This window comes from Eulemur rufifrons, chromosome 2 (assembly GCF_041146395.1).
Source record: "Eulemur rufifrons isolate Redbay chromosome 2, OSU_ERuf_1, whole genome shotgun sequence".
In the NCBI taxonomy this organism is placed as follows: Eukaryota; Metazoa; Chordata; class Mammalia; order Primates; family Lemuridae; genus Eulemur; species Eulemur rufifrons.
The window spans coordinates 4208206-4234490 of NC_090984.1; the positions used below are offsets into that span (position 1 = coordinate 4208206).

The 26285-nt window shown below is 58.8% G+C and overlaps 2 protein-coding genes across 8 annotated transcripts in view; both read left to right on the plus strand.

The window, feature by feature from the left end:
- Positions 1 to 26285, plus strand: part of MAP1S (microtubule associated protein 1S) — a 54395-nt gene that overhangs the window by 18316 nt on the left and 9794 nt on the right. The window lies entirely within an intron of this gene.
- FCHO1 (FCH and mu domain containing endocytic adaptor 1) lies at positions 2393 to 25932 on the plus strand. 7 transcript variants are annotated; one of them, XM_069476439.1, is made up of 28 exons: positions 2393 to 2461; positions 6957 to 7001; positions 7751 to 7825; positions 11853 to 11944; positions 12725 to 12799; positions 13701 to 13842; positions 14935 to 15087; positions 15279 to 15383; positions 16272 to 16370; positions 16458 to 16554; positions 17581 to 17625; positions 17734 to 17818; positions 18087 to 18111; positions 18405 to 18462; positions 18892 to 19070; positions 19160 to 19184; positions 19475 to 19526; positions 20044 to 20135; positions 20451 to 20711; positions 21906 to 22018; positions 22125 to 22212; positions 22371 to 22479; positions 23127 to 23282; positions 23547 to 23679; positions 24071 to 24270; positions 24722 to 24777; positions 25106 to 25270; positions 25682 to 25932. In XM_069476439.1, the coding sequence occupies exons 3-28, from the start codon at positions 7799 to 7801 to the stop codon at positions 25702 to 25704; spliced, it is 2655 nt and encodes an 884-aa protein (XP_069332540.1). In that variant the 5' UTR covers positions 2393 to 2461; positions 6957 to 7001; positions 7751 to 7798; the 3' UTR covers positions 25705 to 25932. The 7 variants fall into 7 exon arrangements, with proteins under 7 accessions (XP_069332540.1, XP_069332578.1, XP_069332560.1 ...); XM_069476429.1 differs by lacking the exon at positions 2393 to 2461 and adding an exon at positions 5403 to 5492; XM_069476477.1 differs by lacking the exon at positions 20451 to 20711.

The window sequence follows — 26285 nt, forward strand, 5'->3', positions numbered from 1 at the left end:
TCAATTTCTATTTGAAACACCCGTGTGGGTCCGGGTTAGCATCCTGGAACCGCTGCACATGTGCTGGGAATGGACAATTCGGCAGTTGGAGGGCAGACGCTAGGAGCCAGGTTTGTCACTTATGAAGTGGAAAGTCACAGAGCAGCAAGGGCAGAAGGCTGTTCAGCCTACTATACAGTTACATTGAAATATTCACAGGTAAGTGTACATACGCAGGGTGGTGTACACACAGTTCCTTGCTCTGTCTGCCATGAGGGCCTGGAAGCAATGACACCCCGATAACGACAAGCACGCCCGCTGCCCGGATCTTGGTTTCCAATTCCATTCTCCAATAAAAGGCACCGGACTGGGGCTGCGCCTTGAAGAAAAGGCTGGTTCTAGGACTAGGGCAGGAAAAACACAAGGTGAGCCCAGAGCATCTCGTCGTGCTACAAAGTAAGGCCATGCTAAAAAGAAAAAACAACATGGAGGCATGTCAAAGCCACGTGAGAACTAATTGAAAGAGCTTCCAGCGGCCAAAGCTAGAACAAGCTCAGTGACAAAATCTAAACGGTAGTGTTGGATTATAACACCAAGCGCAGAATAAATATCTGTGAGTCCGTACTGATATAAATGATTGAATGAATAAATAAACGTCGGAGGGAACACATTCCTATGCAGAGGAATTCCAAATAATTTATGTAGCTATTCAGTCTTCAAGGAAGGGGGATATAACTCCCCACTCCTTAGGTATAGACTGCGCATACGACTTCTTTCCAAAGGAGATAGCATAAAAAGGACCGGGGCCGGGGGGATACATCAAAAACAAGCAAGTTTGATAAACTGTCACAGCCCAGAGGAGTCTAAGGAGATATGATGACTAAATGTCATGTGGGATCCTGGCCAGGCGTGGTGGCTCACACCTGTATTCCCAGCACTTTGGGAGGTAAGGTGGGGAGTTTGAGACCAGCCTGGACAACACAGTGAGACCCCATCTCTGCAAATAAATAGAAAACATTAACCCCAGGGGTGGTAGTGCACACCTGTAGTCCCAGCAGGGGGAATGACTGGGCCTGGGGGTTCCAGGCTGCAGTGAGCTATGATCACACTGCTGCACTCCAGCCTGGGCAACAGAGTGAGACCCTGTCTCAAACAAAACAAAACAAAACAACAAAAAAACAGTTATATGAGATCTCAAACAGAAAAAAGACATTAGGGAAAAACTGAGGAAATCTGAATAAAGTATAGACTTTAGTTAAAAATAATGTCTCCATATTGGTTCAGTAATTGTAGTAAGTGTACCGTACTAATGTAAGATGTTAATAAAAGGAGAAAGCAGGGTGGGGGGTATACAGGAACTGTCTGTGCTATGTTCACAATAATTCTGCAAATCTAAAACTGCTCTAAAACAAAAAGATTATCAAAAAAAAGAAAACAAGAGCTATAGTTGTCTTGGGCAACAGGGATCATCTGGAGCAGGGGTGGAGGAAACAAGAGCCCCGTGGGACGCTGAGGCAGCGCTCAGGCTGCAGGTGACCGAGCCTTGACCCGGACCACTGTGGGATGTGGGAAAATGGGAAATTCGGGGGTGTTTCCGAGACACTGGGGTTGCAGGATGACGTGTTGACGAAGGGAAGACAGGATTCTCAGGAGCTCCGGGGAAGCTTCTTGGGCTGCCCTTGCTGAGCTGGGGAGGCTGGCGGAGGAGCGGCCCGAGGCCAGGTCAGCCCCACGCTCTGTCCCTAAATGGTGCTGAGCGGGAGACCAGCAGTCTTATTTTATGAGGGCGCTGGCAAAGGGGACGGGAGAATCTCAGAATTGTCACATGGCGTGGTGGCATGTGTGGGCATGGGCCTCTCCAGTCCAGGGAGCCGGATCCCAGGGCTTCCCGCACCCAGCTGCAGACTTGCTGTGTGGCCTCCAAGGAAGTCCTTGCCCTCTCTGAGCCTCAGTTTTTCCCATCTGTAAAATAAGCATCAATAATGTCCCGCTCACGGGTTGGTGGGAGGTCATCAAATGAACCCAGCTGTGAGCCTAGCACACAGTAGGTGCTCAGTAAACGCTGGTCACGCCTTCCCTCTTCCCAAGGAGTCTGAGGTGGAAGGAGCGGCACCTGTCTCTTTAAATTATGCAAATGAACTGCAGGTGGTGGAGTGGCTAAAAAGCATCCTCGTCTCGGATCAGCCAATCAGCGCGCCGGGCTGGAGGAGCTGACCGCCTAAATCCCCCAACGGTGGGCCGCGAGGACTCAGAGCCCGCCTCTGCCTCCCGGCGCCATCGCGGGGGAGGGCTCTGCCTAGGCCACGCCCCGGGGGCGGAGCCAGCCGGCGGCCGCGCCGCAGCCGCCGAGGGAAGGGAGGGGAGGGGAGGGGAGGGGAGGGGAGGGGAGGGGAGGGGAGGGGAGGGGCGGGGCGGGGCGGGCTCGGGTGTCAACGGCGGAGCCGCAGGTGGCGGCCAGCGCGGGGTCGGCCGAGCGCCGGAGGTGAGTGCTGCCCCCGGAGCCCCGCGGGACACCCACGCGCGCTGCCTCCCGTGCGCGCCGTGCCCCACGGCCCCGGCAGCTGCGGCGGGCGCAGGGGTGGCGAGCAGGGGCGGGGGGCTGCGCGGTGGGCGCCCCAGCGTCCCCCTTCCGGGGGCAATGGAGGGTCTGCAGGAGGAGATGGGGACCCCTGCTCAAATCCTCCGTCTCCTGGCCCGGAACCGGAGCGTGACGGGGCGGCTGCAACGTGAGACCCCTCCCCACATCCCTTTATTCTAAGCCTGGATCCGGATTTGGGTTCTGGGGCTGCAAAGATCGGGGCGCCGCTCCCCTTAGAGCCTGGGACCCGGTGCGGCCAAGGAGACCACCCCCGATTTTCCTCTTCCTGGCTTTGGCCTGCAGACCCCCAGGGACCGAGGTGAGGGACCCACTCCCCTTTCACTACAGTGTGAACCCCTATCCAGGCCTGACTGCTGGAGGAACTGGGGGTCCCCTGCCCCCTGCCCTAGACCCTAGACCGCCCCATCCTAGCCCCCGTCTCAAGGATGGGATGGGGATCCTTTCACTGGCATTCTCCGTAGGGACCCCAAGGTTAGAATTCTGGGGAGGAGGTCAGTATGGGGTTCCCTGCCTGGCTAGGCAAGGCCTGGAAGGGCCTGGAGCTTGGACTTGGGGGTCCCTCTCTCAGTGGGGGGGAGGGGGACAGCAAGCATCTGTTCCTGGGGATTAAAATAAATCGAGGTAAATTAGGATCTTGCCAGAGGCTTGCTGTGAGTGGGGTGCGGAGGAGGGGCGGGGGGTGGGCGGCCCCTCCATCTGCCTCAGATCCCCCGAGTCACCTGCCCCAGCTGCATTGGGGACCAAGAGGCAGCATCAAATGGATCTGCTTCACTGGTGACCTTGGGCAGGTGACAACACCTCCCTGAGTCTTGGTTTCCTCTTTTGAAAATTGAGGTTGGGAGCTTGAGACATTGTACAGATTCTGAACCCTTCGTCCTACCTTTTGTCACATTGTGATTCTACTCTTTTGTTTAAGATGTAGGTGGTTTGGGGTGGAGAGAGCACTGGATTTGGAGACCCCCCCCCCCATAGGCCTTGCTGGCCTCTGAGCCTCAGTGCACTGCACTGCTAAATGGGTTGATGGTCACAGTCTGGCATCGGGGCTGGGGACAGGGAGGGGGACTGAACTGCCAGCCAGTAAAACATATGACCAAGCCGCAGTCATTGCAACAGGAGTTCAAGCCACCCTGGTCTCACTGGTGGTACTGCCTGGGGCGCACCCTGACCCACATACCGTCACCCACGCCAGGGGCGAGCCTGTTCTGGGAGAGGCCCTGGGCAGGAGGAGGTGGGAGGCGCCAGGCCAGCCCATCCCCTGTCCCTTGGGGTTCCATCCCAGCAGTGAGCCCAGGAGTGAGCACTGGGCTGGGAGCTCAACACTTCCAGGTTGGATCTGCCTCTACCTGTGTGTGTGGTTTTTCCCTTCTGTGCCTCAGTTTGTCCTTTTGTGAAATGGTTGGACTCCCTCTGGGAAGATCAGAGAAGCCTGGGGGAGGAGGGAAGCGCTGTGCGTGCAAACATGATCATTATAATATTAATTGCAATATCAGTGCTCGTTAAATGGGGTCACAGCCGACAGGGAGGAGGGCGGAGAGAAGGTCGGCAAAGGGTGCTGTCTGCTAAGACTGCGGCATCTGGCAAAGCCAGGTACACGGTGGGTGTTTGCCAAATGAAGTGACGAACAGGGAAGTGACCGGTGGTGAGGGCTGAGAAACTCCTGAGCACGAGCTCAGATGCCCACTTGGTGGCCGAGTTGCTGGGTGACCTGAGACGTGTGCCTCAGTTTCCCCAGTGGGGTGCACACTGCCGCAAGGCATCACTGTGAGAACCCAGCCAGACTGTGGAAGTGACCACAGCCCCAGAAGGAGACGTGGGAGAGTTGGTCGTTGAAACAGTGTGGCGCCCACGCGGGCCAGCTAGTTGGTCCCTGGGAAAGAAGAGAAAACCCCAGACTGGCCCTACTGTGTGCAAACTGGAGTCCAAGACAGAGAAAAGTGTCCAATCCTGCGGACGCTGGGGGCCCAGACAGGCCAGGGGCAGCCCAGGGTCACCCAGCAAGAGGTCAGGGGCTCCGGACACCCGGCTGGGCCCCACCTGATTCCCAGGGCTGGGAGCTCCAGCGCGGCCGCCTTTGCTGACTCGGTTCCTGTCCTGTTCTGTTCCTTCCCAGGCTGCTCACGTGCCTGCCAGGTTTCAAGCACTGGTGCTGGGGAGGCAGACCGGGCCCCTGGGTCAGCTGGCAGCCTGCTGTGTGGCCTTGGGAAGTCTTGGTCTCTGGGCTTTGCCCTGGGGCTGCACAGGCTGGGAGACCTGGGTGCCAGCCGGGCTCACTGCCCCATCGGACCCAGTGAGCACCGCGTCTCGGGTTCGCGGTACTTTTAGGGGCCCCGGGGATGTTTTCAATTCTTTTAAAGTCAGCAGGGAAGAAAAAATGAACTTTCGGGCTGAAGGAAGTATTTTCACCTGTGATATTAATATATTTGTCTCCATCCCAATGCAGTTGTAAAATATGATTTAAATGTTTTTAACAAAGGAAAAAGGCAAAGTGCCTTCCCCGTTCTGAGCGGATCGCCCTCTCTGAGCCTCAGTTTCTCCCTCCGGCCCACCTAGGGATGGCGCCGCGTCTCCGGGCTGCCGAGGCCGGGTGGGCGCTCCGCTGGGGGTACTGGCATTTCACAAGTGTTGTCACGATTATTGTTTTTTCGATAATAACAGCCCCAGGCTGGGGGCCCCAGGTTCAGGCGCCGCAGCTTACCCAGCCATGGCCTGTGTGGTCCCACGGAGGTCCCAGGGGTGCCGATCGGCCGGGGGAGGGGACGTGGCGGTTGGGTGGTGGGTGGGGCGGAGCGCGCTTCCTGTCCCCACTGTGCACACAGGCGTCTGCTTGTGCTGACGGAAGTGGCAGGGGCCCCGTTGTGTCTCCTGGCGCCTGCCCCATCAGACAGAGCCCCAGCCCCACTCGCTGCCCTGTCGGGTGAGTTGAACCCTGGCCCCCCTCGGGAACAGAGGGGGGACCTCCCTGCCTGTCCCAGGCCTGGGTTTCGGGAGAAGCAGCAGGTGTCACTTCCCGGGCCGGGCCAGGGTCTGCTGGGGGTGGGGGCACCCCATCAGGGCTTTGAGTGGTGAGGCAAGCTGGGGGCGGCGGAGGGGACCAAGGCCAGGGTGGGGGTTCCGAACAGGAATTCTTTGGCAGACAGGCCAGGGCTCAAATCCCCGTCACCCGGGGAACCAATGATTCGCTTCTCTGTGCCTCAGTGGCCTCACGTGTGAAGTTGGGATTGGGCTTCGCTGGTGACTGTGACAGCCAGGCCCGGGCCGAGCACACACTGGTGCTCAGCGAGTGTCTGTGTGTGGGTGATGGGCGCGGCGGGGCCATGTCACTGGAAGTGAAAAAACAGCAGCAAGATTCCTGGGTTTCTCTGAGTCCAACACGGCCGCCGCCAGCCCCGCGTGGCAACAGAAAGCAAGCCAGTATGTTCTTTTCCAATCAACACCCTTAAAAAAAAGGCTAGTAAACCGAGGAGTTGGTGTGTAATTGTACTGATTTTGCTTAGTTTAAAATTAAGTTGCCACGTGGGGCTGGTGGCTCCCGTATCAGGCAGCACAGCTCGGAGGGCTTTGGAAGCTCGGGGACCAGGTCGCAGCCAGAGCTCAGACATGATAAGGGAATCTGGGGCTTGTCCCTCTAGGCAATGTCAGCCGGGTTAGCCCCACCCCCACCCCAGACTAGGCATCCTCTGGGGCTGCTCTGGGGACTGAAGTTCTCAGGGTCCCCAGCATTGTGCAGTATAGGGTGGTGGTTGGGGACATTTGTTGAAACAAATGATTTTTTACCTGGTGAACTCCTATTCATGCTTTAAAACTCCAACTCCCACGACCCCTCCTTTGCAGTCCAGCCCTTGTCCTTCCACCTGGCTCAGCCCTGAACGTGTGGAACCAGGGGCGTTGTGTCCAGCTCTGTTCCCCTAGACTGCAGACTTCTTTGGGGCCGGGCCCGGGGCTCAATCATCTCAGGGACCCTGGCATTGTCCTGGCCAGCGTGCGTGCATGGAAGGAGCTGGATGACTCCAGAAGTCCCTGGACTGGAGGCTGGATGACAATGGGTCGAATTAAACTAACTTTCAAGATTAGGTAGACTGAGGCTCAGAGAGGGGCAGCCTTGCCCAACATCCTGCTTGGTCCCTTCCCAGTTAGCCCAGGGAGCTTTCCCATCCTGCGGCCACTGAGCCCTGTCCCTGCGGCCACTGTGCCTCTGAGGCTCCCAGCTGCTGCTGAGCTGCCGGTGGGGTCATGAATTATGGATGGGCCTGCAGGCTCCAGTGACAAGCCTGGCCTCGAGAACAGGCCAAGGACACTGCATGCCCTTCCCCTGCTGGGAGGCCTGGCCCAAACCCCTGTGCAGAGAGACCCCTTCTAAGCATTCCCTCTTGTTTTGCAGATGGGGAAACTGAGGCACAGAGCTGGACAGTGACTCAAGCACCAGGTGAACACTGGCTTCCAAGGGCAGGGTGGGGACTCATGGGGGCACTAGTGCCAGCTGGGTCACCACAGTGACAGGGGAGCCCTCCATCCTGGGTGTGTTCCTGAGGTGGGGACTGTTGTAGAGGGGTTCAGGAGACCCCAGGGGACCCGCAGGGACCCCTGATCATAGCCCCAGCATCCATCTCTCACCAAACCCTTTTCCTGCAGGAACCACCTGGAGTGGATCTGAGAGCTCAGATCTGGGCTCAGCTGGTCCAGGGTGCAAATCTCCTGTCACTTCCTGGTTGTGTGACTGGCAAGTGGCTTCCCCGCTTCGGTGCGGTGGGGGATGGGGGGTGGCGGGGGGGGGGCTTGGTTTCCCCATCTGTGAAATGGCTCAAAGCTTCTCTACCTAGGCCGGGGCTCATCTAACACTATTCTCACCCCTTCCCATGAACTCTTACACATGCTTAAAAACCCGACTTTCTACGCCCCTTCCTCTAATCTAGACCGCCCTCACCCTTATCCCTCTGTCTAGCCTAGCCTTGACCCTCTGGGACTGGGGGTATCTGTGTCCCGTTCTGTCCCCCTAGACTGAGAACTACCTGGTGTCAGGGCAAAGGGTGGATTATCTCAGGGGCCCTGGCATGCTCACAGCACTGGGACTTTCTGTTCCTCCTCCAGCCTTCCTCTCCTGCCTCCACGGGGGATTCCCCTCCTCAGGCCCATATTGGCAACGACCCTGTGGCTCACACTTGCCTCTCTCTTCAGGCAGGCACCAGACAGGGACCTGCGGGGGTCTCCACAGAGGCCATCAGGATGTCGTATTTTGGGGAGCATTTTTGGGTAAGACCTACTGTTATTTTGGCAGGGGCTCCTGGCAGGGCGGTAGGGAATTTCACGGAGATGGGGGACTGGGCATGTTGTGGGCGGAGTCTTGGGCAGGTCGAAGGTCTGCAGGGCATAGAAGTTAAAGGGGAGAGGACCAGGCTGGGTTTGAATCCACACCCCCAGACCTCACAGGCCAAGTCACAGCTTGCACCACGGGGAGACTGAGGCCCAAAGTAGGAGTCTCTTACCCGACCTTACGTGCCCCGTGCAAAAGTGCAGAGTAAGAGCCCAAACCCGGGGCCCAGGGGACCGAACTTCCAGGATCCAGGGTCATTGCAGCCAGGGAATTCCCACGTGCTCCCGTCCCGGAGAGTTGGGGGTTTTCTTGGCTTGACCTCTCACGGCCCCTGCACCCCTCTGCTGTCACGGCTGGGGCCCACCTACGTGGCCCGAGGTGGGGCTGAGTGAGACAGATTTGTTTTCACTCATTGATTTCCTCCTCCTCTGCCACCACGACCTCGTGCCCAGCCAACTCTGGGACATTCTGGGACCTCCAAGAGGCCCCACCCCAGCCCTGGGCCCCAAGGAGGAGTCCCCAAGTCTGGGCGACCCACTCTGGCCAGCCAGACATCCCCAGCCCTGCAGGACCAGGGCTGAGCCCTGTACGAGGAGCGCACCCAGAGTGGCAGCCAGGACACAGAGCCACACTTGCTGTGGGACAGCCTGGGCAAGTCAGGGAACAGGGACTCCTCTTGCAGGGCCGGACTAATGGGAAGCCACTGAGCATGTGTGAACAGGAGAGGGCCCAGGAGTCGGGGGGGACCAGAGGAGAAAGCCCCTTCCCCAGTTGCAGGCCCTGAGCTTGCAGAGGAAGCCTGTTGCTAGGCAACTGGTTGCCCCAGGCAACAAGCCCCACTCCCTTCCTTTCTCCCTTCCCAGCTGGGGCTCCTCTTACTGGCACTTGCTTTCTTAAAGGGGCCTCACCCCCTTGCCACCTACAGAGGTCTGACCTCCACCCTCTCTGCAAGGGTCAAACTCCCCAGATTATCCCTTGAAAGGCTGTGTGGCCCCAGCAAAGGGCTATGCCTCTCTGAGCCCCTGTTAGTGCCTCTGTGTAAGGGGGTTGACCATTTCAGGATCAAAAGTCACCCGCATTTTGGAACCCTGACAGTGGCACCTACATGTATTTTAAATTCTTTTTAATTGTGTGAGGCATGCAAGCTCCCTGCAGAAAATTCAGATCAGCAAAGAGAAAATAGAAACCACCCCCAACTCCCCCACCTCACCCAAAGATAGCCCAGTGCAAAGTGGTTAAGAGCTCTGAATTCAGGATTCGAATTGGGCTCTGCTGGGAGCCCTCGGGCAGGTGGCTTCGTGGCTTCGGCTCCCCGAGGGTCAGTTTCCCCTTTGGGGAACGGGGAATGAAATTCCTGCCTCACTCCTGGACTCAGGGAGGGCTCCCGTGACATCTGTTACTAGCAAGGTGTCTTTTCAACAGTTGCTTGTATTGGAGCCGCCACATGTGCCTGGCATTTTGCTGGGTGATGCTGCCCCTGGGTGGCCCATAGGACGCTCCCGTCAGGGCACATCAAACCAGACAGCGATGCCCCAGTCTTGTTGGGCCAGGGCAGGGCCAGAGGTATAGAGGGCACTAGGGAGCCATGGGGAACGTGTGAGCAGGATAGGGACATGGTCAAGCTCTGTTGGAAAGACTCTACTCAGGCTGGCACAGGGAAACTTGGATCTAGAGGTTCTGGTGGGAGACACGGGCCCGAGGCCCCTCCTGGACCCTCAGCTGCCAGCCCAGTCCAAGGGAGGCAGACACCACGGGGGTTTTGCCAGGTCTGGGAAACAGGCCAGTGGTTGGCTCTGAGTCAGCCACAGATGCTGGCCTGGGCGGCGGTGCCTGGTGCAGCCTCATCCGAGGATCCCCCGGGGCCAGCACTGTGGCAGCCTCGTCTCACCAAGCCCCTTGGGAGCCGGGTGCTGTCATTTGTCCCCACTTGTCAGACAAGGGAGGAAATTGAGGCCCAGGGAATGAAGTCACCAACCCAAAGCGAGCCAGTGCGCGTAAGGAGGAATTGACCCTTGAACCCTGATAATACAACTCCGAACATGAGAGGAGAGAAAACGTGTTATTACTGGGGAGCTGGAGGGAAGAAAGTCTGAGAAGCTTCCTAGAGAAGGTGGGCCTGGCGGTGATGTTTGCGAAGTGGGAGGATTTGGATGCGTGGGAGGAGAGAGAGGCTGGGGAGTTGGTGGCAGGGATGCCCTGGGTGGTGGTGGAAAGGCACTGCGTGTCTTTGTTCTTTTTTGTTTTGCTGGAAAGTTTAGGGAAAAGCTAGGAGATGAGGCTGGAAAGAAAATTCCAGGCTAAGGACGTGGACTTCAGTTGCTGGTGGGCAATAGGGAGCCATTGATGATTCTAGAAGGAGGGGTAACCGTTGGGAGCTCTGGGCTTGAGGTTGACCTGGGTCTGCCCCAGTCTTGGCTTCAGTTTCTCCATTTCTGCAGCAAGAGGGCTTATCTAGCAGCAACTTCTGGCTTTAGCCTTCGAAGCCTCCAGGTAACTGGGGGGGGGGGCGGTGAACTCACAGGTGGGAGGAGGAGGAGGAAACCACCATTTATGGAGAGGCTGCCAAGTGCTGCCAAAGGGATCGCTTTAGTGATTTGCGTCGGTACCTAAATAGCATCAGATCCCCCCGAGAGCCTCCTCTTTCAGTCTCAGTTACAGGGCCTCATTTGGTGCTAAAAATGTCTCCAGTTCCCTCGGACCCCAGCTGCCTGCCCCTCTTAATGGACAGCTTAGTTCAGACATGATGCCCTTCACAGGCGCAGGATCTGGCTGGCATTAGAATATAACTGTTGTCTCGTGTTTTCCTATTTCCATCACACGGCAAGGGGTCCTGATTTTCCGTCTAGAATAGCAGTAAAAGTTGCCCTTTTACACGGTTGCATTCGGAGCAGAAACGTAAGCGAATTTAAAACAAAGTGTTAACTAACCATGTGACGAATTAGCAAAAACTAGGGTTCCCTTTGGGGCTTTGGGGGACGATGATGTGGGGTCATCCTGGTGCTCGCTTCGTCCCCACATAAGAGGCAGATGAGCCCCTGCTCTGTCTTAATGAAGAGCTACTAAAAGTTCAGAGAAGAGCAGTGAGTTTCCCAGGTTACACAGCACAGGCCTGGCCTCCTCTGCTGCGAGGACCCCAGAATGTGGAGGAAAGAGGTTCTGTGTGGGGCATCAGGACCCACCAGGACAGAGGCCCAGTTGCCATCAGTACTAGCAGGTAACAGCAGAATAACTCATTTGTTCATTTATTCAACAAACTCAAAGCCTCACTCTGTGCTGGGCTTTGCTGGGTCCAGAGAGTGAACTCAGACCTGGACCCTTCTCTGTGTTCTCAGAGAAGGAGTTTCCATGTTGATGAGAACAGAGAACACAACTGCAGTGACTTAAACATAGGGGTTGCATTGGTTTACAAAACTGAACAACTGTGGGGTAATGTGGCTTTCAGGGTGGGTTTGATCCAGCAGCTAGACCCAACACATGTTTTTCTATATGGACTCTCTCTGGTTCACCTTCGTTCCAAGGTTCGTGGTTGCCACTTGACTTCCGGTATCTCCTGTGAGCACATAATTCCTCATTTGTGGAAAGTCACAAAGTGAAGAATAGAGGGGAAGAGACTGATTGAGACAGAAACAGAGGCAGAGAGACACAGAAAAACAGGGAGGGAAAGAGGGAGACAGACACAAAGACACAGACAGAGACAAAGAGACTATGAACACATGAGATTGACCTTCCTCAACTATGGGACAAAAAAATCCCAGATTTCTCTCTGATTGGACCAACTCAAGGCCCTTGAACCAATCCCTGTGGCTGGGGGAAATGCAACATGCTGATTGGTTCAGGCCTGAACCTATCCCTACAGCCAAGGGGATGGACTTCTGCTAGCTTGCTCTTTGGCCCACACCCCTGTTGCTAGGCAAGTTTGATGTCCCCTACAGCCTCTTTCTGAATCTCAACCCCCGTGCCCTGCAGGGTGAGAAAAACCATGGCTTTGAGGTCCTGTACCACAGTGTGAAGCAGGGACCCATCTCCACCAAGGAGCTGGCAGACTTTATCCGGGAGAGGTGAGGTCCCCCAACCCCACCCACCAGAGCCACACCCACTTCGTGGCCACACCACGCCCTGTTCAGTTCGGGTCTACGTCCCTGGGGGATCCGGGAACCAAAGGGGCCTGAAGAGCCTGGAAACCAGGCGTCCTCAACCCTGCCGGCCCCATATCCCTTCTGACCAACAATCGCCAGCTCTCGAACGCCTTCCTGCAGACAAGATAACATGACTACTTGCGGGGGGATGGAAACTCCATCTCGTGCCCCCGAGATGATCAGTGCAAACACATACAACGAGAGCATGTACATTTCAGCTTGTCAATACGCAGACACCCACGTTCTAGAAAACATAACGAACGTGAGTTGTGAGGCAACCTCTGCTCCCGCGCACGCCCCGAACAAAATCGAGGTTCTGTCAGGACCAGGCTGCGAGTGGATCTCGGACGGGCATTCAGCAGTGTCTCCCAAGAGGGGAAAAGGAAAGATACACTTTTTCCCTGCGATTAAATGAGCCGGCTGTATAAAGTTTGTAGCACGGCGCCGGCCTTATCGTATGTGCTCAAAAAGTGTTCTGCCTGCGGCTGCTGTGGTCACCACTGTTGTCGATAAAATGTTTTACCGAAGAAAAAGCCTCCTATGAATTTCCAAAACGTCCCCCCAGGGTTGTGTATCACCCCCCCCTCCATAGTAGAGCTACTTCTCAGATGTCTGAGATGGGGAAACTGAGGCTCGGAGCGGTGGCGCCTCTCCTAAAAGTGTCCCTAAGTGTCCTTGTCTTCACCCTGTCCGCCTACCCAGAGCCACCATCGAGGAGACCTACTCGAAGGCTATGGCGAAACTTTCCAAGCTGGCCAGCAACGGGACCCCTGTGGGGTGAGTTGGCCTCCGGGGACCCTGGTGGCATTGGGAGCCTCCCCTTGGGTGTACCTCTCTTCACGCTCATGACATGTAGAAGAGGGTGTCATCTGCCCCACTTATGGGGCTGACTGGCCAGGGGGACGTGCAGGATCCATTCCCGCACTGGCTCATTCGTTCAGTCTGCGATTACCGAGCAGCTTCGGCGTGCCGGGCACCGGCGCAGCCCAGGTGCCTCTGCGATGACGGATGTGACACGCGCTAGACGCACACAGCCTTGTCCTGGGGAGAAAAGTGCTAGGAAGGGAATGAACTGGGAGAACGAGGGACTGGGCACTTCCTCTGGGGTGGGCCCGGCTCTGCGGGCTGGGCCCTTCATAGGGAGAAGTTGCTGGCCGTGGGGGCGTCTGAGGGACAGAGACACAGGCAGGCGGCTCAGCCGTGCAAAGGCCCTGAGGCAGCAACACACTTGCCATGTTCAAGAAAGAGTGAGGAGGCTGGCGTGGCTGCAGGACCCGAGTGAGGGGGACAGGGAGATGGGGGGAGGCCACAGGGGCCCGGCACACAAGGGACTTTTAAGTGAAGACACGATGTGGTCCCGTTGGCATTTGCAAAATTCCCTGTGGCTGCTGTAGGACACAATTTCTGTCAGGAGGGCAAGAGTTTAAATTCCAGCTCTGATGTTCATTTGCTGAGGGGCCTTGGGTGAGTTATGGAGCCTCCCATGCCTCAGTTTCCCCATCTGTCCCAGGCCCACCTCTTGACGCTCGTAGTGGGGATGAAATGGATTAATGGGCATTGGTGCTTAGCGGGGCCCGGCACACAGTAGGTGCCTGAGCCAATGCCAGTGGTGTTGTCCGAGGGGCCCCCGCAGGGCGTGGGACCGCTGGGCCCTGGGTGTGACCCCGCCTGTCCCCAGGACCTTCGCCCCGCTCTGGGAGGTCTTCCGCGTGTCCTCGGACAAGCTGGCGCTCTGCCACCTGGAGCTCACCAGGAAGCTGCAAGATCTCATCAAAGACGTGCTCCGCTACGGGGACGAGCAGCTGAAGACCCACAAGAAGGTGCGTGTCCTGGTGCTGCCGGTGGGCGGGCGGGGGACGCCGGCGGGCGGGCGGGGGACGCCGGCGGCTCCACGATCCCAGAATGTCTGCGGCCTCGGGTGTGTGCGCCTCTTGGAATTCTGCAAATCCCACAGCACAGAGCCCAGAAGCCGCAGGCCCGAACACTGTGGGACGCTCCGGATTCTAGACCGGGAGTCCGCAAACTGCGGCCCTCGGGCCAGACCCAGTCCAGCCACCTGTGTTTGTACAGCTAAGAAGGGATTTTGCATTTTTAAGTGGTAGGGGGAGAAAAATAGCAAAAGAAGAATGAAATTTCATGGCACATGAAATTTATATGACACCCAGATTCCAGGGGTGGCAGATCCAGTTTTCTCGGCGCACGGCCAAGCCCGCCCACGGGCGCACCTTCGGTGGCCGTGTCTGCGGTTCAGTGGCAGAGCCGCCTGTTTGCATCCAGCCAAACACAGTTACTCTCTGCCCCTTTACAGAAAAGACTTGCCAGCCCCTGTCCTAAAGTATCGAAAGCTGCAGATCTGGGCATGTAACATATCTAGACTCTTCCAAAGCAAGAATCTTGGAAGATCCAACCCTTAGACTCTTGGGAAGCCACAATCTCTGAAGCTTGTTGCTGTGGAATCACAGAGGCTGTGCATGGACGGAGTTCTAGAATCTGTGTACTTTTAACTCTCACTAAAAAGGGGGGTTGGTATACTTAACACCACTGAATATACCCTTAAAATGGTTAAGATATTAAAGTTTGTGTTATGTGTATTTTACCACTATTTTTTTTAAACGGGGGCATCTGGGCTGGGCGCGGTGGCTCACCCCTGTAATCCCAGCACTCTGGGAGGCTGAGGCAGGAGGATCGCTTGAGCCCAGGAGTTTGAGGCTTCAGTGAGCTCTGATGATGCCACTACACTCTAGCCCAAGCAACAGAGCAAGACCTTGTCTCAAAAAAAAAAGCACCTACTAAAAAATTTTAAATGTTTTGAAATTAGTAAAATATTCAGAAAAGACCTGGAATCACATGGAGTGTTTGGGAAGCCAGGAATTTCACAGTCCACTCACGCCCTCCCCCCCCCATCCCTGCAGTGCAAGGAGGAAGTGATGGGCACCTTGGACGCCGTGCAGGTGCTCGCGGGCGTCAGCCAGCTCCTGCCCAAGTCCCGCGAGAACTACCTGAACCGCTGCCTGGACCAGGAGCGGCTGCGGAGAGAAAGCACCAGTCAGAAGGAAATGGACAAGGTGCGCTCCCAGCCGCCACCTCCTGGGGCGGTCTGATCGCAGAGGGCAGACGTGTCCCAAAGCGAGGTCAATGAACCTGTGTGTGATCGCAGCCCGGGTACCCAGAGGCGTCTACCTGCCAGGTGAGGGGACCAGGAGAAAAGCCCCTGAGTGTCCCCACTCAAACCCCACCCCTTCCCTGTGCCACCTAGGCAGAGACCAAAACCAAGAAGGCAGCAGAGAGCCTGCGCCGCTCCGTGGAAAAGTACAACTCGGCCCGGGCCGACTTCGAGCAGAAGATGCTAGACTCAGCCCTGGTAAGAACCAAGCATGCGCCCCTTTGGGACACACACACTCCTTGGCCAGAGATGCCATGGGCCTCTGAAGCCCTGGGTTTCTTAGAATCATGCATTATGATTTCAGAAGCAAAAAAAAAAAAAAAAAAAAAAAAATTATCTTGTGCCTCAGTTTCCCCATCTGTAAAGTGGAGAATAGAGTTGTTGTGAAGATTAAATGGGTCACTTTATGGGAAGTTTTCAGACCAGATGCATAGAAATCATTCCATGAGCTATTATTATTTCTGCTATTATTGATGGGGCTTTTGAATGAGACAGGGCAGAGTTTAGAAGCCGCAAGTCTCCTGACATTTCCGGGTGGCTGAAAGACCTAGGTTCTGTGGCACAGCCTCCATCCCTCACCAGCTATGTGATCTTTCGTAAGATTCCACACTTCTGTGGGCCTCAGTCCACCTCAGTGTACAAAAAGCAGATTGGAATCCCAGGATTAGGAATCAGAATTTTTTCTCAAGTTGCAAGTGATAGAAACCTTTATTCCATTAACAAAGAGATTTACAGGCTCAGGGAACTGAAGTTTTTTTCGGGCAGGGGAGGTTTCAGGCACAGCTGGATCCAGGTGCTCAAATGGTGTTACAGTGAGTTGCGACTCTCTGCTTCTCACATCTGTTCTCCTTCCTGGGGATTTCACTCCCAGGCAGACATGCCCACGTGCACACAGCAAAGTGGCCGCCAGCAGCCTCCACTTAAATCCAATTCATTGGCCCAGAAATGAACGTTTCTTCTCCCAGTTTCAGCAGAAGTCCTAGGGAAGACTCATTGGCTCTTCCCTAAATCAATCACTGAGGCCAGGGGGTGGGACATTTTGATTGTAGCTTTGACCTTCCCCTCTGCCCCTCCCTGCTGCCTCAGCGCTTCCAAGCCATGGAGGAGACCCACCTAAGGCACATGAAGGCTCTGCTGGGCTCCTACGCCCACTCCGTGGAGGACACCCACGTGCAGATTGGGCAGGTGAGTCGGGCTGGGTGTGCGGAACGAGGCGGGGCCAGTGCTCGGCAGGAGGGACCTCCAGTCACGCAGCCCGCCCACCCGGCCCAGGTGCATGAGGAATTTAAGCAGAACATCGAGAACGTCAGTGTGGAGGTGCTTCTCAGGAAGTTCGCAGAGAGCAAGGGCACAGGCCGGGAGAAGCCAGGTGAGTGGGCAGCTGTGGGGCCGGGCTGTGGGGACTCGAGAGGCAGGAAAATGAACCTTCCAGGGCCTTGGTTTCTTCATCACAAAAATGGGCTGATGACAAGTCCAATTCCCGAGCCTGATCTTATGCGTAAATCTCTTAGAACCAGATCCCAGTGGGGCCTTGAATGCCAGGCTCAGCCACTCAGACTTCACCCCAATGGCCCAAGGGAGCCATTGAGTATTGTTAAGCAAAAGAACAACTGGAAAATGCTCAGATGCGGGACTGGGGAGGGGTTGAGTGCAAGAGTTTTGAAGTCAGAGCCAGGTTTGAGCCTTTCCTTCATCTTTGCTGTGTGACCTTGGACCTGTGTCTTGACTTCTCTGAGCCTCAGTTTCCTCATCTGTAAAGTGGGGAGGATAACAAGCCCCGCCTAATGTTGTAACATTCACTGATTTGATACAGTAAAGGGCCTTTGGTACAGCGCCTGGCACACAGTAGGCACTCACTAAATGCTGGTACAGTCTGCATCCCCAAGTCTAGTCAGCCAGTAGGCCTGTCCTTTCTCCCTCCTGTCTCTCTGGCTCAGCCCTGGCTCAAGCCACCCCTCCCTGTGTGGGTGCCCGCTCCTGCCCTTTACGGGCCCCAGATCTGTCATGTCCCGCTCCTGCTCACACACCCTCCATGGCTCCCTACTGCCCTGCTCCTCATCCTGGTGCTTGAAGCCCAGCCCCACTGCATAGACTCACGTTCCATCCCCTGATCCAACCCACTTCCAGAAATCCTGGAAGTGCCTAGAAGCAGCTCAGGCGTCACCCCCTCCAGCCCGTCCCAAGGTGGCACTGCCCAGCCGGGACTAGAACCAGCCCGGTGGCTCATCCCACTCACGACTGTCTGCGGGGCTGGTTCAGCATCTTGGCTCTTGCCTGGAACCGGACTGACCCCGAGCCCAGATCTGGGTGCCGCGGTGTGGCCGGAGAGCGGGGAGAAGGCCCCTCCCGGCGCGGTCTCCCCGCCCTCGGTCAAGTTCCCCGTCTCCTGCCGCAGGGCCCCTGGACTTCGAAGCGTACAGCGCGGCTGCCCTGCAGGAAGGCAAGTACGTCTGGGCCTGGCCGCCCAGGCTGGACCGTGGCGGGAGGAGGGGGCTCAGGGTGGAAAGGGGGCGCCTCCCCGGGCTCAGCTGCCCCCGTCTGTCCCCAGCAATGAAACGCCTGCGGGGAGCCAAGGCCTTTCGCCTGCCAGGACTGAGCCGGCGGGAGCGGGAGCCGGAGCCACGTGCAGCTGTGTGAGGAAGGGCCCTGCCCAGCCCTGGCCCAGGCGCCCGGGGTTCCCTCCACCAGGCTAGACCAGCGCCCCTCTGTCCCGGGCCAGCTCAGTGCGACCCCTGCGGGCCGGGCGCGGGAGCCCCCGGATCCCTCTGCCTCCAGGGCTAGCTCGGGACAGTGTCGCAGCCCAGGGGCCGCCCCCAGGTTCCCAGGCCCGGGTTGGGGGCTGAGAGGGGGCGCTAGATGAGGTGGCGGAGCTGACACCGACGTCTCTTCCCCCATCCCCAGAGACACCCTGGAGCCCGGTTCAGAGGTGAGTGGCGTGTGAGGGGCCACCCTGGGCTGCAGGCGGGAGGGGTGCGATGCCACCTCGGCCCCCAAAGTCCAGAGCCCAGCTGGAAGCCAAAGCGGGGCGGGCTGGACGGGGCGCCGGGGGCTGGGTTCAAATTCCGCCCCAGCTGCAAACTCCTGTGGACCACGTGGTCAGGATCGATGTCCTCACTGAGCCAGGGGAAAGTGGCGATCGAGTCTGGAGGCGACGGGGTGGTAGGGGGGACGGGACGTTAGGGGACGGGGAGCCTGAGTCACCGTTTGCCGCCTGCCTAGGCGAGTCGGGAGGTGGATGAAGAAGGCTTCACGGTCCGGCCTGACGTGACGCAGAACAATATCCTTCTGGCGCCCCCCTGGGGACAGTTGCTGCCACAGCAAGGACAAAACTGTACACCATGACCGTTAGCAGCCCTCTCTGTGTGCACCCTGGAAAGAGCCTCTGTGGTGGACAAAGCAGACCTAAATGCAAACACCCGCCCTGTGGGGTCAGGGTTAGGCAAGACAGACGGGGATTTGCGTTACCCCAGAGGGAAAGCCAGAAGAGCTTCCTGCACTAGGGGCACCTGGGTTGGGGTATAGCAGCTGAATAGGAGTTTGCCAGTGAGGTGAGGGTATGCTTGTGCAAAGGCTTGGTGCATGGGGGTTGGTGCCGGTGGAGGTGGGACCTTGAAGAGTTTGAGCAGGCAGGTATGTGGTCGGATTTGAGGGCCGACTGGAGGGAAGCCCATGTTGGGATCTGCTTGGAGCCTTGACTGCGGACTACGCACAGCCGAGCCCTCCCGCTTCTCATCCAGCGACTCGGACTTCGATGACGAGGAGCCCCGCAAGTTCCACGTGCACATCAAGCCCGCCCCGGCCTGGGCTCCAGCCTGCAGCCCTGAGGCAGCGGCGGCACAGCTCAGGGCCACAGCCGGCAGCCTCATCCTTCCTCCTGGCCCAGGGGTGAGGTGTGGGAGAGGCGCTCTGGGTAGTGCTGGTGGGGCTGGCTGGATGCACCCATCCATGCCTGACGTTGCCCCTTTTGTCCACAGGGCACCATGAAACGCCATTCTTCACGTGAGTAGCCTTGAGGAAAGGCAGGTTGCTTAATCACTCTGACCCTCGGTCTCTTCTTCTGTAAAATGGGGTCATTACGAGAATTAAATGAGAGCTGAAAGGGGTAGCCGGGGCCAGGAAAAGAACCAACACCTGGAAACAGGTTGGCTCAGGTTCGAATCCCTCTCTGCCTGATTTGCTGGTCACCTTGGGCTGGCTGGACAGCTCCAAGCCTCTGTCCCCTGGTCTGTGGAGCAGGGAGCATTGCAGGCAGGGTGACAGGAAGGCTCAAAGAGGTACATCTCTCGTAGGGGACACTGCTGGGAAGCCACAGAGGCCTCGGTCTGCCCCTCGAGCCGGCAGGTGGGTTCCATATGAGTGAGCAGGTGGGGGCTGTCCTCACCTCTTCCCTGCCCCTCCCGCTGCCTCCCCGTTTCCCTGCCCGGTGTTCTCGCACCCTGGCTGGAACACGAGGCCATGCTGCTTTTATAGGGATCACTTATTCACTTGGCAAACATGTACTGGGCTCCTGCTGTGTACTCGTGCTGGTCAGAGGCCTGGGACCTGGGTTCTGAGAGAGGTCTGCCTTCTCAGAGTCACGTATTAGTGACTCCAATTTTAAGAATAGCCAACAAGAGCCTATTCAATATTTGTAAGTGCTGTGAAGAAACCAAAGCAGGCAGTGTGGTGGAGACAGGAGGGGTGACTTCAGTTGGGGTGCTGGTGGGGGACCTCCCTGAGGGGATGACTTGGTGCCAAGCCCGGAAAAGGAGCAGGAGGTGGCCCCGAGGAGAGCTGGGGAAATGGAGTTCAAGACCGAAAAGAGCACGTGCAAAGGCCCTGAGGTAGAACCTTCCCCTCTCGGCCTCCACGTCCCTAGCTGTGTGGAGAAGCTGCAATCGGATGAGCAGGTGGCCAAGAACCTCTTTGGGCCACCCCTGGAGTCGGCCTTTGACCATGAAGATTTTACAGGTGACGGGGTAGGGGGTGGGGCATGGGCGTGTCCTAAGGGAGGGTGGGTGGGGCCGTTGCAAGATTAGGCAGCTCTGGTCCAGCGGAGGGTAGGCTAGGCCGGAGGGCGGACAGGAGGGGCGGGGCAAACCTGAGTCGGGGGCGGGGCCAGAGTCAGCAGGGCATTAGCCACAAGTAACCAGAGGGCGTGGCCTGGGGAGGACAGGGACTTTGAATCGGGCCCAGCGGTTCCTCCACGTGGGTGTGGCCTAAAGGGGGACGGTGGGGACCGCGCGTGGGCGCGGCCCGGAGCTGACCGCCCCTTCCCTCCCCAAGGCTCCAGCAGCCTGGGCTTCACTTCCAGCCCCTCCCCCTTCTCCTCTTCATCGCCCGAAAACGTGGAAGACTCGGGCCTGGACTCGCCGTCCCACGCGGCGCCGGGCCCCTCCCCGGATTCCTGGGTCCCCCGCCCGGGCACCCCGCAGAGCCCGCCCAGTTGTCGGGCGCCGCCCCCTGAGTCGAGGGGGCTGCGGGTCCTGCCGCCACCGGACTCTCCCTCTCCAGGACCCTGGGCGCTGGAGGCCTTGGCGGGAGGAGGTGAGTCCAGGGCCCCAGTCTGCGAGTCAGTGGAGCCCTGGGGGTGGGGGGCGAGGACATTAAGGCAGGACGTGGCGGCACCTGGCGGGCGCTTTCCTGGGGAAGAGACATCCAAGCTCAGATCTGATGGTGGCGAAGATGGGGAAAGGCACGCGGGGCAGCGCGCATAGCCAGTGCAAAGGCCCTGGGGCAGGCGCGCGGGGCATGTTTGAAGACCATCTGGGGTGGGGACGTGCGGAGGCTGGGCCTGTAGATGTCAGGTGGACAGTGGACCCTGAGTTTGTGGGAGGCTGGGCTGGAACACCCCATGGGCAGCCCTGCACGACCATGTCATCAAAGCAGAGGGGGCGGCCTCCCAGAAAGGGCAGGGGAGTGGATGCAGCCCAGGCAGGGCAGAGGTGGGAGGAGGAGGACAGCAGGTGGGGGGAGTAGGAGAAAGGGGGGTTCCCCCAAGTCAGAGGGTCTGGGGGCTGTGACCACACGATGTCCCCGGCAGTGCTGACGAGGGTGCTTGACCCCTCCATGCCACAGCCTGCTTGGAGCCCGGTCAAGGGAGACCGCAGGTGGAAAGCAGGGGTTCTTAACAACCGGGCCCATTCTGCGCCCAGGGGACACTGACAATGTCTGGAGACATTTTTGGTTGTCACCACCAGAAGGGGGCGCCCCCAACCGTAGAGAATGACCCAGCCCCAAACTTCAGCGTCTGGGCCAGGAAACCCTGGGGCAGCGGGAGCACAGCCTGGGGTGTCGGTGGGAGGGGAAGTGGGGGGGGCAGAGCCCGGTGTTACAACGTAGAGGGGTGAGACTCGGGCCTAGGCCACAGTAGGTGGTGGCTCTCACGCTCTCAGAGAGGGGGAAGGTCATGGAATAGCTGACTGTTGGCTACAAACCCTCTGCTGAATCCCCCTATAGTGTGCCTGCCTCCTAAGCTTTCAGCCCTTGTTGCATACCCCCAGTGACAGGGAGCTCACCCCTCATTGGGCCACCATTCTGGTGTCTGGGAGGTTCAGGGCTGTGGACGGTGTCCTCGGTCCTGCCCAGCACCTTCTCTGTCTGCAGCCCCAGGACTTCAGACCATCGGGATCCCCAACATACCCCCCTCTCCCAGTCTTTGGCTGAGCTCCTGCCCCGGGGGAGGCCCGAGAGGCCCAGAGCAGCGTCTCAGTGGTGCCTTTTCTTGCACTTGCCCCTCAGACCTGGCGCCTGGCCCTGCTGACCCCACAGCCCGGGAGGGCCTGGCAGCCCCACCCCGGAGACCCCGATCCAGGAAGGTGTCCTGCCCCGTCACACGCAGCAACGGCAGCCTGGTAGGGTGAGGGGCAAGGCCGGAGCGGGGCTGGGGGTCGCCTCTGGGGTCAGCTTCCGGGCGCTGCTCCTGGGTGCTCGCAGCCCAGCCCGCTCCTTCCCTTCCAGTCTCGCTCCCTGAGCCCCTCCCCACTGGGCTCTTCGGCCCCCAGCACTGTCCCGGAACGGCCCAGCTTCTCGTCCCAGACAGGACACGGTATGTGGGGGCAGCCCTGGGCCCGCTGGGCCTGCCTTCTGGTGTGGGTGGGGGGCTGAATGATACGATGGAGGCCCCATTGGTGGGGGGGCGTCTGGAGCCGGGGACCTGTGCTCGCTCCGTCCATCTGTCCCGCATTCCCTCCCCAGCACCCCCAGGAGTGTCCCGGGGCCCCAGCCCTGTGGTCCTAGGCTCCCTGGATGCCCTGCCCGTGGCCACGGCCTTCACCGAGTACGTCCACGCCTACTTCCGTGGCCACAGCCTCAGGTATTCAGTGACAGGCAAACAGGGCTCCGTGGGGGCTCTGCATCCGGGTCCAGCAGGGACAGCCTTCAGGTGGGCTTCATGGCCTGTTATATGGTAGAAGAGCCTTGAACACTGAGCTGAGCAATCAGGCCCCTGTCTTGAGGGCAGTGGGGGCCATGGAGGGTGTTTGAGCAGGGCTGCGCATTGTCGTAGACTCCTCTGAGGCGGCCATGGCCATCAAGCTGAAGAGAGCTAGGCTTAGCCTTAAGGGGGTAGGTTAGGGGCGAGCTGAGGGGTGAGGGACACTGAGGGTGTCATCCAGCAGAAAGGACCTTAAAGTCAAACCACAAAGAGGAGAAGAGTGTTAGATCTGAAACTCAAGCTGAGGATAGTTAAAAAAACTGAACATTTTGTTTTGAGCTTCCTGGTGGCCTATGAGAAAAGGGAACTAGGGAAGTGGACATTCCTGCCTTCTTGAGCCTAGGGTGTAGTCTTCCTGTCCAGACAGGGACAAAAGAAGAGGAGACTGGGGGAGAGGATGCCGGGCACCATCAAGACCTGGCTGTATCTGAAGGGTCTGGGGAGCCACAGGCTGCAGTGGAACCAAGAGGGGAGGGTGAGGAGCTGGGCAGAGCCCTGCACCAACACCCCATTCCCCGACTGCCCAGCTGCCTGGCCCGAGTAACTGGAGAGCTGACCATGACGTTCCCCGCGGGCATTGTGCGTGTGTTCGGGGGCACCCCACCCCCGCCTGTCCTCAGCTTCCGGCTTGTACACGCGGCCCCCATTGAGCACTTCCAGCCCAACGCGGATCTGCTCTTCAGGTACCACCTGTGGGCAGTGGGGATGGGGGTCGGGGACTCCTGCCCCTGAATTCCTGTTCTCCCTCTTGGGGTTGCTGTGTGGCCTGGGGCAAGTTGCTTGCCCTCTCTAAAACTTACTTTCCTTCCCTCCTTTCCTGCCCCCCCCCAACCCAGGTAGGGCATTGATGGGCCCAGGGTGGGCCAGGAAGCTGGAAGCCCCTGGGGGTAGGTTGGGTGCTGGTCGCCCTGAGGGTCGGGGTTATAACGAATCTGGGGTCTCTGCAGTGACCCCTCCCAGAGCGACCCCGAGACCAAAGACTTCTGGCTCAACATGGCAGCTCTGACTGAGGCCCTGCAGCGCCAGGCGGAGCAGAACCCCACGGCTTCCTACTACAACGTGGTGCTGCTGCGATACCAGGTGGGCCACGTGCATGGGGCGGGCCAGGGGACCAGGGAGGGGTGGCAGGGGGAGGACAGGGTGGGCAGGCAGCAGGAATGGAGTGCCGGGTGGGCTGGGGCGGCAGGCAGGGTGGCCGGGTCAGTGTGGGAGGGCGCTGCATCCGCCGGTGCAGACAGCGCCATTATGCAAACTGGAAGGGCCAGTCTCCAGGACCTTGGACTTGAACTTTGTCGGCCAGACTTTGTTGGAGGGATGCGCGCGCCCGCCCCCTGCTGGACACGTGGTGTAATAGAGACTCCAATCTACATGAAGTGTCCCGGCACGCGGGCCGCGTGGTCAGGGTGGCTGAGCAGTGCACAGGTGGCAGGACCTCACGCCGTGTCCTCTTTCCCGTTCTTGTTCCTCCTAGTTCTCCCGCCCAGGTCCCCAGTCCGTGCCTCTGCAGCTGAGCGCCCACTGGCACTGTGGGGCGACCCTCACGCAGGTCTCGGTGGAGTACAGCTACCGGCCTGGCGCCACGGCCGTGCCCACGCCGCTCACAAACGTCCAGGTGCTGCTGTCTGTGGCGGAGCCTGTGACCAATGTCCGCCTGCAGCCTGCCGCCACCTGGTGAGGGCATGCGGGGAGCCAAAGGAGACGCCGCCGCGCCCGGTTCACTGTGAGCCCAGTAGTGAGGTCCCATGACATATGGATATGTCATCTACACTAACAGGGGGGAAACTGAGGCACAGGGAGGTCACACTAAGATTTGAACCGGTCCGTCTACTCTTCGTGCTGGGCTTTTAGTCGCTGCACGTACTGGCTTTAATTTGTACAAAAGGTAGAAACTGCCACAAAGAAGCCAGACTTACAGGACCGAATGTGTCATCTAAAAGTGCCGCAAGGCTGCATGGCTCCACGGCGACTCTGTACCTCAGCCCCATTTCACAGAGGGGGAAACTGAGGTGAGGTTGAGGATCAGGTTTGCTGGGGTCACACAGCCCAGAGGCAGCTGAGCCGGGACCCCAGGCTCCCAGTGTCCTCTGTGGGGAAGACCTGATCAAGGTTCTCTCCCCGCCAGGAACCTGGAGGAGAAGCGGCTTATGTGGAAGCTTCCAGATGTGTCCGAGGCAGGGGGTGAGCTACTGTTGTGCACCAGGGCTGGGTAGGTCGGGGGTGGCTTATTTAAGCTGGGGGAGAATTGGGGCTGTGCCAGGGGATGGGCGGGCCTCCAGGAAAGCTCGAAAAGGCCGGAGAAGAGGGCATCCCGGCACGTGCAAAGGCCCTGGGGCAGGACTCCTGTGCAAACCACACAAAGCCCGGTGGGGGCAGAAGAGAAGGGCACTGGGGCTGGAGAGGAGGTCGGGCGGGGCAGACAGAGGTTCTCAGGCTCGGGGCGGAGAAGCCAAAATCACAGCGGGGCTGAGGCTGGCGCTGGGGCACAGCTGACCTCAGGCCTCTCCAGGCTCTGGTCGCCTGTCCGCCAGCTGGGAGCCGCTCTCGGGCCCCAGCACACCCAGCCCCGTGGCCGCACAGTTCACCAGCGAGGGGGCCACTCTGTCGGGCGTGGACCTGGAACTGGTGGGCAGCGGCTACCGCATGTCGCTGGTGAAGAGGAGGTTCGCCACAGGTGCGGCTACGCCCTGGCCCCCGGCAAGCCCAGGAGGAGCTGGGACCGTGCTGGGGTCTGGGGGGTGGGGGGCAAGCCCTATCCCCTGCTTCTGCTGGGTGGCAGGGGGGGATTTGGGCCGTTTGGGAAGAACAGGTGGGTGTTGGGACAAGGAGAGCCGGGTGGGGGGCCAGAGGGAGGGAGCCAGGGCCCCAGCGGCGGGGACCGGAAGGAAGGTGTGTGTGCCGGGGCTGGCCCTGGGAGGGGCAATCCAAGGTGGGGAGCCACACACAGCCATCCCCGCCCTGCCGGGGGGCTTTGGGACAGTAAGTTTGGGGGGTGCTTTGAAGATGATGAGGATGACTGGGGGATCCCAGGGAGGGGCGAGGGGCCCCTCCCCGGCCCCGCCCCCCTCACAGCCCCGCCCCACAGGCATGTACCTGGTGAGCTGCTGAGCCCTCTGCCGTGTCCTGGTGCTGACTGGCGTCCCTGCCCTCCTGTTGGACGCTGGGGTCCCCTACCCCGGCCTCCCTGAGGCCCGAACTCCGTGGAAAGGAGCCCCACGCCCAGCCTGGCTGAGCCCGAGATTCGCTCCTGCTCATGCCAACCCCACGCAGGTCCTGGCCTTTTAATGGTCTTTCAATAAACACTTTATTTTCTAATAAAATAAAACAGGAAACCTTTCCCTGCTCCAGGAAGTCTCCTTCACATTGCCAGAGAGGAAAGGAAGAGAAAATGGGTGCGTGGGAGAGACCTATTGTCCCTAATGCCGTCCCCTCCTACCCTGTTCCCAGCCTGTACAGAGCCTTCCTAGGGGAGAAAGAGCCAGACGTAGGCGTCCCAGCCCCAGGGGCTCAGAGCCAGGCTAGAAGGAGGGAGGAGGACTAGAGGAGCCCAGTGGGGGATGCCAGGGCTCTTCCCAGGGAGTCAGGAAGACTTCCTAAAGAAGGGGCATTATAAATGGGGTTTTGAGATATGAATAGGAGTTTGTAAGATGGGGAATGGCCCCCCCAGTCTGAGGGATGGGGAGTTGCTT